Below are 13,055 nucleotides of genomic sequence, written 5' to 3' on the forward strand. Positions count from 1 at the left end.
AGTTTTGATATGTACAAATTTCCTGGGCAAACTTTTAATGCTTACAATCATATATACACATGGGACAATGCAGAGTCAATAGTGTGCTCAATAACTTAACATACTGTGTAAAATTAAATGCTAAGGGGCACCACCAAAAAAAAAAAAAAAAAAGCTCCAACATTATGTCGTTTACAAAGTGCTGGTACAGGCAATCTGAACTGAAACAAACAACTGTCAGAAATACAGACTTGTGAATGAAATAAATTAACAGTGAAAGTCAAACCAACCAGCAATGTCAAGAAGCACAAGACAGAGATGAGGTTAATACAACCACTAACAATTCCTTAACCAATATACTTCAACTTCATATCATAACCAGTTTACATAGTGGTATAATGATACTGTTTTATCTCCAGAACATCTCCATTATAACCATTCTAAGCTAGGATGCTGGCTGGAGTAAATGTTAAACATGTACTACTGAGAATAGTGGCATTTTGTAACGTGCTGTGATTGGAATTAATAGCACAAGTTTCTGAATATCATTATGATACAAATCTAAAGCTAATATAGTGACGGTGAGGTTTTCTAGGTGAGTAGCGATCCAACCAGCCTGCTGAAGCAGCATACAGTGCAGAGACACACACGTGTGAATAATTCAAAAGGGCCACTATAGAGAGTAGAGGATTTTTCCATGCTGTTTTGAAAGGCTAAAACAGTACATTCCAGGACAATCCCCAACTGTTCTCAGTAGAAAACAACCCAATTAGACAACCTAAGTGTAACTCTGGATTCAGAGGACATGGAATTCAGTTGAAGAGGTATATATGTGGTATGCATTGCTGATATTTTCCATGGCTGTTTCTCAGATGCGTACGCACACAGCCACCTAACCGCAAATATATTTCTGACCCAAAACAAAAGCCAATTTAACTTAAAAAAAATTATATATATAAAATAAAATGTGCAACAATTTATAACAAGCCAAAAAAGAAGCAGGGGCCTGTTTGGGCACCTTTGTCATTTCGCTGGCTTCAAGTAAAAACAAAAACGAAACATGAGCGCACTGAAGAACTGGACTCAACCGACAGTCTTACATGTGCTTCAGTGTCCGACATGCATCTGCCAGACACATATGCACGCACGCGCGCGGACACACACACACACAGCATCACACTCATACACAAACACACAGAGTGGCAGGGCTTCCCAATGTCCTTTCCATTTTGCTTCCATGTTGTCCATGGATTTTCGTGGAGGCAGCAGCTGTGGTTCATTCACACGCTGAGTGGTAGCATGCCAGGAGGGGACACGTTTCGCTGTGAAGTCACTGCACTCAGAGCGACAGGACCCAGGCCATTCATAGTTCTGCATAATCAATATTACCATATAGTGTGATCAATATACAATTAACACAAACAAATGGGTTGGGTCTCATCATATCAAAAGCAGACACCTATATCAATCTGATTTGGGCCATTTTTTTTTTTTGATAACACACTCTGCCCTCCCGCAAAAAATAAAAAAAAAACCCCTGAAAGCAATGCAGCAATCTGAGCTGATAAAGGAAATGCTTCTACTCACGTTTTATCAAAGTACGTTGTGTGGAGAGAATGAGAGAACTTGGTGGCATTGCTATTTATCAGGTTCCCATTTTCTGTGTAGTTTTTCCTTGCTGCCTGGTCTTTGGCAAAATTCCTACAGGCAGCCAGCTTGGACTCCAGGGCCTGTAGATACAGGGAAATGGACACAGAGTTAACTTCTGCCCACTGTGAGGACACCTGTCCCCTACAGGATGGTCTGTGTGAGTAAGAGGCACAAGGTTTTATTTAAGGATTGTGCATGTTGCCACTTTGTAAAGAATTTCAGGAATTACCCCAACTTTCCGCAGCAGATCACCAACAATGTTGAGAGCAGAGATCCTTGCAGATGGGGTGAGTGGAGAGTTTCCACAACCAGTGGCCAACACTAAATCAAGAAATAAACACAAATAAGCAAACCAATGATTCGGAAATAAAGAAAATGAGTAAGATAGTTGAGAGCAGGAACTGGTTTGTGAAAGAGTAAAACCCAGAGTGCTGTTAAAGTAATAACATGAGAAGACAGAGCTGATGCTGTGTATACCTTTCTGATTCATGAAAGGATGGTCTATTGTTTTTCCTACTGGTGTAGCTGGAAGGGAAAGGGAGGCTTGAACAGCAGTGTCCATTTTGTCAATGTCCAGTGTCGGAGAGCTGGGCGCTGACATCCTGGTGGAATCTGACGCTCTTTCCCGCACAGCCAGCTCCTGCCTTAGGTCTGCGAAACAGACAAATCTCTCAGTATGGGTTCGATATGTGGCAAAGACAACAGTGTTGAACTGCATAGTCTGGAACAGCGCAATCTACCTCTGGCCTCGTCTTTTAGCCTCTGCACAGACACCAGCAGGGACTCCTTTTCATCCAGCTCACTCTCAAGGAAGGCATTTCTCTCTATGGCCTGATTCAAACGCTGCTCAAAGTCCTCCAGAGATGTGATTGTTGCCCTGGACAAATCAAATCAGGTATACAACATATACATTTAGATATGGTTTTGTTTAATTTTTTTTTTTTTAAAAACAGGGGGTGTCCCATAAACAGGGTTGTGTGTGTGTGTGTGTGTGTGTGTGTGTGTGTGTGTGCGCGTGTGTGTGTGTATATATGATATATCTCACACACACTTGATATCTGATGCACAATACTTGTTTGTACCTTTTGGCCCTCTCGAGGTCATCATTGGCCTGCTCAAGTTCCCTGACGTATTTGTGCAGCTGCTCCTTAATACAGCGTGTCTGGCCCAGGTCATCCTCCAGCATGGAGATCTGCTTATAGCTCTGTGCATACTGCTGCTCCAGTTTCTCCTGCACAGCACAAGCAAGCACACAAGAGAGACAGGATAAGAATGCAAAGTCATTCCTAGCATTCTTTTAATACGTCGACTACTTTAGGGTAGTCAATTTTCAACTCAAACAAATACAGCTACACCCTTTGGTACCTCCAAAGTCACAAGACTGGCATTTCTGCTCTGAGCAGATATTTTAACAACCGAGATATGAGGAAAACCTAGGCAAATTTTAATAAGATTTATTAGACTGGACATTGATGTGTAACTGCAATAAAGGGCCTGATCAAACTAAAACACACACACACACACACACACACACACACACACACACCTTTATATGTCATTTTTGTAAGTATTAATAAGGCTGCTTAAAGTCTGTCCTAAGTTTTCTGTTTTTCTCTTGCTCAAAGGACTACCTCGAATCGTTTAACAGCATGTACTTGGCAACCAGCCAGAATGGATATTTTCTGTCAACCTAAGCTCAGTATCTATTTCGCACATTTCCTTGGGTGGAATGTCAGATTGATTACCCTGGAAAAGCAAAAACGGTACAATAATGAGGGCAAAGTAAACTTGTACCTTCAGGTTATCCACCTCACTTTTCAGACGGTGATTTTCAGCCTGCAGGTCACGGATGCGGTGTTCTGCCTGGCCAAGCTGAGCCTCCAACTCTGCCTCCAACTCACGGCTGCCCTCCTGGAACTCCTGCAACTCCTCCTGGGCATCATTAAAACTGTGGAGATAAGCACACACTAATATCAAGCAGACAGGCTTAATACTCAGGAAGTATTAATATGGTCCAGGCCATCTGTGATGACATATTCAGCACTTTGTGCCTTTCATACGGTAGTCAAAATTGTGTCGTGATAATTTAGCACTTGGTAGCTGTCATGAGTTACAACTAATATATGATCAATTACAAATGGCTCTCAGTTAGAGCCAGCCTGAATTAAATAAAAGAAACTGAAAGAATGGAAGAAAGGAACACTGATTAATCAGGAATAACACAGTTCTATAGAAATCCAAACAAGGCAACAGGACTTGGTCAAGACTTATTTTTCTCTAAAAGAGTACACATCCTTGTGTTAAGTCAAGAAGAAGTACAGCTATGTAATAAAAAAATGACAGAGCCAGCAAAATGTGTCCACACTAAGACGAGACACATCCTGTTTCAGTAAGTCATAGGTGAGAGGTCAGAAAGGAGCCGAGTGTGTATAATGGAAGTAGGAACCCTGGCAAGAGACAGGAAACTAACTAAGCAGTCTGACTCCATAATTATGATAATGTTTGACACAAGAGGCTGTTTTTAGAAGGTGTCTATTGCCAAACAGCCAAGTCTGACAGGAAGGGTGTATGAATCAAAGGGTTATTTTCCTTTTACAAGCTTAAGCTCCTGCACACAAGTGGTCAAAGGCTTCAGTCTACACTGCCGTGGCAGTTCCACAAAATAAAAATCCTCAGCACAACACCCCCCCCAAAAAAAAAAAAAACACTTGCACATCAAGAGGAAATGGCTCAAAACCCTCACACTGTCTGGGTTTAACATTCACACAGTGTAGTCCAAATATATTTCACTCAAACAAAAGATGACCAAAAATCAGGGGGGTTGTTTGGGGGGCAAAAACCAACCAAACAAACAAAAAAACACTGGGTTTGGCAAGTTGTACTTCTGGTCATTTTCAGTGTTAACATGCAGGCTGAGTATCATTCAGATCTTGCATGTCAGTGGATTTTTCCATAGGTTGTGTAAGACATTCCTGCGGTTACAATACTTTCTATGCTTCCTCAAATCTTAGGTTAGGTGTTTAATTTTCAATGTCATGCCAGCATCAAGGGCTATATTCATAGCAGGAGCAAGGTTATAAAGTAAATCAATAAAAATGCATACATAGATAAACAAACTAAAACTAGAGACCTGTGCAGGTCTGAGCGCAGACTTTTACAGAGATGCCAACATTGACAAATGAAAAAGAGTAGCATCTCCAAGCGCAGCCGAGCGAAGCGAGGGTTCCTATTCGGCCAAGGGTCTGGGGGCTACCAGAAACCAAATTTCAAGGCAGCTCAGAGATGCAATCTAGGCCATTTTGAACTACTTTTTGAGGAAAATAAATGCAGGGTTTACTGTACAGTACAAGCTCAATTATCCAAACTCTCTGGGGGGGGGGGGGGGGGGGAGTGTGGCTAACTAAGAGGATGTTCAGATAAAAGGGGTTCCAATAACTGAGCTTGTACTGTAATAGGGTTTCAGTAGTTTCATCATGATCAACAACAAAAGCCAGAGTAAAAGACAAACGCTTTATGTATAGGTCTTTCAATAACAAAATTAATACTGTATTTACTTTCTGAACTGTACACCAGTCTAATACTGGACTTAACTTGGTCAATACTGAAAGATGCCCATCCATACAATATTTAATTCAAATGAACATGTTGAAGTTACTTATATAATTTGTTGCATGTAGCTGACTTTACTTTCTTCAGTGTACTTCTGTTGTATGACTGGTGGTGGCGGCACACTGAACCTTTGGCAATCATGAATTGCTTGTGTGTGACCAGGCTGCTCACAGTCTCGGTCTTCATGTTTGGCTTGAACTCAGTCTTATGTTTGGTTACAAGACTGAACACGCACTCACAGTCTGCACTGGAGTGGAATATACAGAGTACTGACAGCATTACCTTACACATCGCTCCTTCCCCCATGTCGCACGCTGAAATCACACCTACACAGTACAGTAGGCATGGTGATTGTCCAGCTTCGACTGTACAACACACAGCCACTCGGCTGCGTATTCAGCTAGAAACCGCTTTTCACATAGCCTCCTCTTTTTAGGCAGAGACTTCATCATTCACAATCCATGGTCTGTTTTCACTTCACACCTGACACTAATTTGTGAGAAAAATCGAGAGTTTCAGTTCTGGAACACGACTGACGAAGACAATTTGTTTCCAGGAAGAAGACTACACATCACTACTGCACATTTCTGAGCATTGCATTTAACACGCGCTGTGATCGGTCGACAGCATAGCCACTCACAGCGCAGCTAACAAAGGATATGGAAATTCATGGAATTATCCGAATCAGTGTAAACAATAACACGTGGAACAGTCCTAATGCCGAAAATATGTTGATTAGATCAATACATGGGCAAAAACCGGTTGAAAAACATATTATATTCAGGTCTACGCAGAGTACCGTAATTGTGTTTCAAATCCATAGCTGCATGTTGGCATCTCTGCTTTTACATCGATGCCAGGATTTGAACCGACGTTGCAAAATACTTTCCTTTCCTGGACAGCGCTCTAGACCGCTCAGCCACGGAAGATTACATCGTGAATTGAGGTTCTGTAACATGGTGTTTACATAGTCAGCACACAGTAGTGCCATATCACAACTGTGGAACTGCTACCTGAGGCTGGCACATCAATGACCATCTTACATTCTCAGGATTCCCCCCAGGTTCTGAAAAACATTCTCCACTTTTTTCTTGAAAAATAAAGTCAAATAAGTATTTTTCACTTTTTCTTAGTTTGCATATTTTCTCTGTTACCAACTTATCAAAGTGGACTTAATACAGGTTTACACCAACCAAACTGGCACAATTCAAATATTTGTACAGATACAGGCCTCTCCATTACATATAAAATTTGGGCTCCACTCCAGCCTCTAAGAAAGACTTGCTTTTGGACGCCCTGTGCACCACCAAGCTAAAATAAACCTCTTTAGTTTGATCTTACTGAAGGTTATTCATCTCATCTCATTATCTCTAGCCGCTTTATCCTTCTACAGGGTCGCAGGCAAGCTGGAGCCTATCCCAGCTGACTATGGGCGAAAGGCGGGGTACACCCTGGACAAGTCGCCAGGTCATCACAGGGCTGACACATAGACACAGACAACCATTCACACTCACATTCACACCTACGGTCAATTTAGAGTCACCAGTTAACCTAACCTGCATGTCTTTGGACTGTGGGGGAAACCGGAGCACCCGGAGGAAACCCACGCGGACACGGGGAGAACATGCAAACTCCGCACAGAAAGGCCCTCGCCGGCCACGGGGCTCGAACCCAGGACCTTCTCGCTGTGAGGCGACAGCGCTAACCACTACACCACCATGCCGCCCTACTGAAGGTTATTTTCACATGGAATTATTCAAAAGATATTGGTACTCCCTTTACCCTCTACTTCAACACAAAACTTGATTTACAATTCAGCAGAATCGAGAAGAATCTTGGACCAACCCAACAATGAAGGAATCTGATTTTTCTGTCGATTTATGAACCGAATACAGAATGACACCGCAGTTTTCATCATGCGCTAATTAGACCAGGGCCATTTCTATTCTAGCTATTGAACAGACCAGGGGCCAAGTCCAGTTTTCCTGAGGCTTGTATTTTTTAAGGGAGAATGGCATCGATAGGTTGAGGAGGTTAATATTACCTTGCAAAGTTAAATATGTCACCCACACTCATTCAAAGATGATGACATCTTTATTAGTGATTTTTGCACTGGTCTTTTTAAAATTTGTTGTTCACTTCAGTTTCTGTCTCATCAACACCCATAACGTCTCAGGAAACCGAAGCATGCGTCAATTGACTTAATATCACTAGTAAAATTAATTATCAGTTTAATAAAAACGTATCATTTCTCACTCATCTTTTTTGCTGACAATTACAGACACCTTTAGGACCACAAAGACGCAAATTCTAAGCTACATTATTATATTACAACATTCAAAATCCCAGATGACCGTCAAGTCAGTTGTTTTCTATTAATCCCTTACTTTTTTGAGGGTGAAAATAATCCAGGGGCTATAGCCCTGAAACATAGCTCTCTTCAGTTGCTTGCTGGCTGACAGCACCTTCACTTTTTTTTTTAAACCGACCCCTGTATTCCTGACAATGTCCGATGTGTTCAGGGACAGGAGGGGCTCCAAGTGTGCCTCCCCAGTGGCTGTTCTGGCACTTAAATCATCTTCAGTGCTTGAAGACCACTTTTAAAAAACAAACAAACAAACAAACAAACAAAAACCACCCTTCATCAGCTTAGACTGTGCCGTTGTTTGGTTCACGCAGAGATAATTACACCACCATGCCAGGCTGATTAAGATGCACTGTGATTGGCCAAAAGCTTGGTGCTCATTTGGTTACGACGCGTGGCCGATTTTTATTGGTCACAAGCACGTGCTCATTGTTTGCACTCTGGCTTCCTGCTGTCAGATTTCAGCAAACGGAGGGATTTGTGGAGGGATTTCTAGAAAAGATGACTTGTGATAAATGATGACAAATACATGTCACTGTAATGACTGCTAGTAATTTTCTCTTGGTCACTGATTATGTTCGTCAATGACGAGTGTGATGAGCACCAGCAGGAACCCTGCATTCTTAAACACGCTTGAAGCCGGTTAAACATACACATACAGACAGGCGCCTCTATAGGCTTCAGCCAAAGGCTGAGCCAACAAGCACACAAAAGACTAATAGCCACAACTTTTAAAAGAAAACCTCAGTCTTCTGTCAAGAACAGGATTGATTTCATGTAGCTTATTGTCAGCAAATCTTCGCCGTGATGCATCAATGAACATTCCAGCACATGTTCAGAAGTATAAACCTGAATAAAAACAGCAGTAGCTATGGTATAGCTATCCTAACACTCCTACCAGCAGACACAGGGTACTGTCTTCTGGTTCAATTTCTTAAAACTTGAATGACTAAAGAAAAATTAATGTGAATGTGTGTCAAATTCTTAATATTATTCAACATGCTAGGTTGTCAAATATCAAGCAGCAGGCCCTAAATGTTTAAAAAAAAATTAACAACATGCCTAATAACAAAGCACCAACGAACCTTGTGTTAAGCTCAGAATAGGGTCGTGGTTTTTCATGAACATTCTATTTCAGGATATTACCACCACCCATGGGAGCTAAGGAGGTTCTGACTGGAATAAGGCACAGGGTCCAAGCACAATTACAGACACATCCACAATGTTCTACAATTACATAACTCCACTTGTGTTAACATCAAGCACTGCAGGTGGTCATAAGGGCCGCTCTATCTAAAAGACCAAAGGGAGAAGAGAATCTACTAAAAGATACTGTACATCTGTACAGTTCAATATTTTACAGGAAGTCTTTTCTGGGGACAAAGGTTTTTTTAAGCAGAACACGCCTAGTTCCACTAGTTTAAGCAACTGATCTTGGTCTTCAAATGTCTCAGGTGTTTTTCCAGATGTGCTCCAGTGTAATTTAACCTCGACACAACAGTAGCACAAGATGTCACAGTGAACCAAAGCATAATCCTGGTTGGTGTGGTGCTCTGATGTCATGAGGCTGTCACTCACCATACTGTGTGCATTAACATTTGTGTAACTACAGTTTCATTACAGGGACTATTTCTCCTTCCCAACACTATTAACATGCCATTCAATGCTAAAAGCATATTAAAAAAAGCATTCAAAAAGGCACTCAGCAGTTTTTCAAAAGGTAAATGTTTCTAGGCCTTTGCCAAGGAGACGGAAATAGCATTTGAAAAATCTACCAAATTCTCAATTATACTGTACATGTTTTCTAAGGTGCTTCATCATACGTAAACTTACTTGACTTACTCAAATTAAAACCATACAAATATGCTGTAAACCTTAACGCACAGTTAACAACTTACCTTTTCTGGTATTTGAGTGACAAGTTTTTCCAGTATTCAATTTCCTCATCTTTTGATGTGAATTTTGGTATCATTTCTGTGTCCATGGTAGAAGCCTGTAAAATAAGAAAGAAAAATAAATAAATAAATGTAAATGCCATTTGTGACCAGTATCTAATTTAACTGCACCTCACCAGGGATCTGGCCATGATGAACTGGCTAATAGAGCAATCGCATTAAGAATCTAGCAGAGGAACAGAACGCAAGGCTGTCATTGCATTTAAACTCAAGACAGACAAGTTTAAAATCACTGGAAAAAAACCCTAAAGTCCTGTAAGAGGAGAAGAACAGAAGATCTTTACTTTAACTGCGACTGCTTAGCAATCAGTTCACCCATTACAATTAAAATAACTTGAGATAATTATGGATTAGTAGACCTATACATTTCAGTGAGACAACAAGGCACCCTTTACAGAGGTGAAATTCACCGAAGCCTGCAGTTAAAATTAACAGATATATAGATCAATGTTAAATCATAGACTTTAAAAAATAAATAAATAAATAAATAAATAAATAGTAAAACAGTCCTTGATGATGCAAAAGACCCAAGCTGTGTAAAGTGGCCTTTATTGGAAGCCTTCTTCACTTGGCATCACTACTTTACTGCAGTTCTGGTTCACATACAGTATGGGCTTATAAAGGTGAAAATTTACACACGTTCTACTACTACATCTGTGTTGTAGAACAGGATAAATCCTAACCTAGTGACACATCCTAATGATTTTACATTCCTGGCATTCAAGATTCCGATATATTTAATGCCCAGTAGATGAGAATATAGTACTGTCTATTGCTAAAAATAATTTATACTGTGACTATAAAAAGAGTGTGCTAAGAAACACTGCACAGCACAGCCTTTGCTTCCAAACACAACAAATCCAGAGACACTAAAGCAATGTAATTAGTTCACAATAGGACATGGTTCATCACACTTAATGACAAAATTTCAATACAGGAAAATACATTTAAGGTTAGCTTTTTGGCTAAGTGAAGTACTCCGCATAGTCAGACATGACTTTGATGCCAATCGAGACGACACTCATATGTTGTAATCATTCAAGGCAGACAAGTTGCTGAAACAGACTCAGGAGAGCAAGCATGCTGACTGAATAAAATGTTAAATGGAGCAAATGTAAAAGTAGAAAATGTAAGCTCGCTTGTAAAAGTCCAAACTCAGCACTTCCTGTTCATTTAATCGTTGTATCTATTTAATTCAACATTAGTGGCTCTAGGTGCTCCGAGATGGAACGACCCACCACACACCTTAAATTAAGGTTCAAAAGTTACATGATGCAATTTCTCTCAAATCTGACACCACAAAAACAGCACCGTCACTACAGGCCAACTCCACTATTAACAAGCTCTGCACCCAAAACCAAAGGTAAAACTGGCCAAACACAAGAAAGAAACGCAGGGTGTTGCCTGTCACTTCCCTTTCATTTCACGGCTGCACTTCTGAGTCAATGTCTAAGCAAGAGGAGGCTGAGGAAAGGGCAGATTCTTTGTCTATGACATTATTTCCTGGAAAACACAGAACACACACCATCCTGCAAGAAAAAGCCTGCTACTGGTATGTGTTATAAACCTTCATCACACTAGTTTAAACAAACTCAGACTCAGGACTCTGAGCTGCATCAAGGTTAAAAACTAAAACTTACAAACTGATTAAAAAGATTGTGTTGGGCACAAATTTACCAATTCTATAGGTAGCTTAGAACCTAAAGATCCTGGCTTTAGGATGCAGGTGTTGGGAAAATAAATGAAGTTTCAGGTTTCAGTGGACTAAAATAGCACTACTTCCTTGTGTTTTTGCAATACTATACTTAGTAATCTGAGCACTGAGGAGAAGCATCCTAAATTTGCAGTGAGATCTAATCAGTCAGTGATGCTGGGTGGAGCCTGTTTTTTTTTTTTTTTTTGGAGTATTATATTAGCTACCACAAACAAGATCAGGGCAGCACGGTGAATCAGGCCTCACAGCAAGAAGGTCCGAGTTCGAGCCCCGTGGCCGGCGAGGGCCTTTCTGTGCGGAGTTTGCATGTTCTCCCCGTGGGTTTCCTCCGGGTGCTCCGGTTTCCCCCATAGTCCAAAGACATGCAGGTTAGGTTAACTGGCGACTCTAAATTGACCGTAGGTGTGAATGTGAGTGTGAATGGTTGTCTGTGTCTATGTGTCAGCCCTGTGATGACCTGGCCACTTGTCCAGGGTGTACCCCACCTTTCGCCCATAGTCAGCTGGGATAGGCTCCAGCTTGCCTGCGACCCTGTAGAACAGGATAAAGCAGCTAGAGATAATGAGATGAGAAACAAGATCAAAGATAATTCAATAGGTTTTGCTAATGAGCATCACTGTCTGGATAAATACTGGGGGGGGGCGCAAAACAGATTACTCCATCAAGCATGAGCGCCCAAAAGTCTGGGTTAAGGACTTTTTTTTTTTGCTACAGATATCCACTAAACCTGGAAAAATAAATAGTGGGATACATCAGATGTCTTTGAGCAGAGAAATCTGTGAACTGTGGCAGTCTAAGAGATTATTACAAACACATTTAATACAACAAATTCAAAAGTTCAGAGGTGAGTTCTTCAGAAATACCGGCTATAAAAATACACAGTCATCTCTTCAAGTTAAGCTCAAATTAATAAAAACTTTTTTTTTTTAAAAAGTGGTCGATATGAATAAGACATTTACAAGGTTACATTCAAAATCAGTTTATTTACCCAACAGTCATATAAACTAGCTCGCGACAAGTTATGTTACATTACATAGGCGAATAACTAACACCCGTTACATGACATTTATCACCTAGACACCTATTTAATCCTTAACATTTTGTTTTTAAAATTACGAGTTCAACAAATTGTACATGAACATTAAAATAACCATTCTGACCATCTGAAAGGTCAAACAAACTCACGATATGAGCGAACGCAGTCTTCACTCCAGGCCCCGGCAACCGGCTAATCATTAAGCTAAACCGCTAACGTCTAACTACACAACTGGGCTGCTTTTCCACTTTAATAACAACCCTTTAAAAAACCTCATCTCAATATGACAAGTGACTATTTCTCAGTAATTTACCTGATAATCTACCTCAACATGCCCAGCCCGTGAAAACCGCTCCCAACACACCGGACGAATTTACAGCTCTGTCACTGAGGAAGCGCCAACGCGGCTCACAGGGTTTTTCTTTTTTTGGAGGAGGAGGAGGCAAGACGACTTCCGGTAAGATGACGCAATGACGCCAGTGATGACTAATCTGACGTTAACCGTTGCGTAGCCCAATCAAACGCGATTTTTTTTTCACAATTACATTTTTCAGTCAAGTCTTTTCCAAATCACACATTTAGCTGATTTATTCGTGTTTCTATCATACATACAAATACAAACTGAGAGAAACTGATTCTTTTACTATGAGAAATTATGAATGATACATAGCACACTGGCTGTTACCTATTTTTGTAAAATGTTTTCATAAAGGGTGGCACTGTGGTTAGCACTGTCGCCTCACAACA

The 13,055-nt window shown here is 40.8% G+C and overlaps 1 protein-coding gene across 5 annotated transcripts; it reads right to left on the minus strand.

The window, feature by feature from the left end:
• Window positions 1-2: 2 nt before the first annotated feature.
• Window positions 3-12,724, minus strand: ndel1b (nudE neurodevelopment protein 1-like 1b). 5 transcript variants are annotated; one of them, XM_060901686.1, is made up of 10 exons: window positions 12,622-12,724; window positions 9,675-9,724; window positions 9,502-9,596; window positions 3,424-3,577; window positions 2,712-2,860; window positions 2,370-2,506; window positions 2,107-2,280; window positions 1,859-1,950; window positions 1,567-1,709; window positions 3-1,350 (listed from the first exon to the last, which is right to left on the minus strand). In XM_060901686.1, the coding sequence occupies exons 2-10, from the start codon at window positions 9,687-9,689 to the stop codon at window positions 1,260-1,262; spliced, it is 1,050 nt and encodes a 349-aa protein (XP_060757669.1). In that variant the 5' UTR covers window positions 9,690-9,724; window positions 12,622-12,724; the 3' UTR covers window positions 3-1,259. The 5 variants fall into 5 exon arrangements, with proteins under 5 accessions (XP_060757669.1, XP_060757670.1, XP_060757671.1 ...); XM_060901687.1 differs by lacking the exon at window positions 12,622-12,724 and adding an exon at window positions 12,458-12,475; XM_060901688.1 differs by lacking the exon at window positions 9,675-9,724.
• Window positions 12,725-13,055: the final 331 nt, after the last annotated feature.

The sequence above is a fragment of the Neoarius graeffei genome, chromosome 20 (assembly GCF_027579695.1).
Source record: "Neoarius graeffei isolate fNeoGra1 chromosome 20, fNeoGra1.pri, whole genome shotgun sequence".
Lineage (NCBI taxonomy): Eukaryota > Metazoa > Chordata > Actinopteri > Siluriformes > Ariidae > Neoarius > Neoarius graeffei.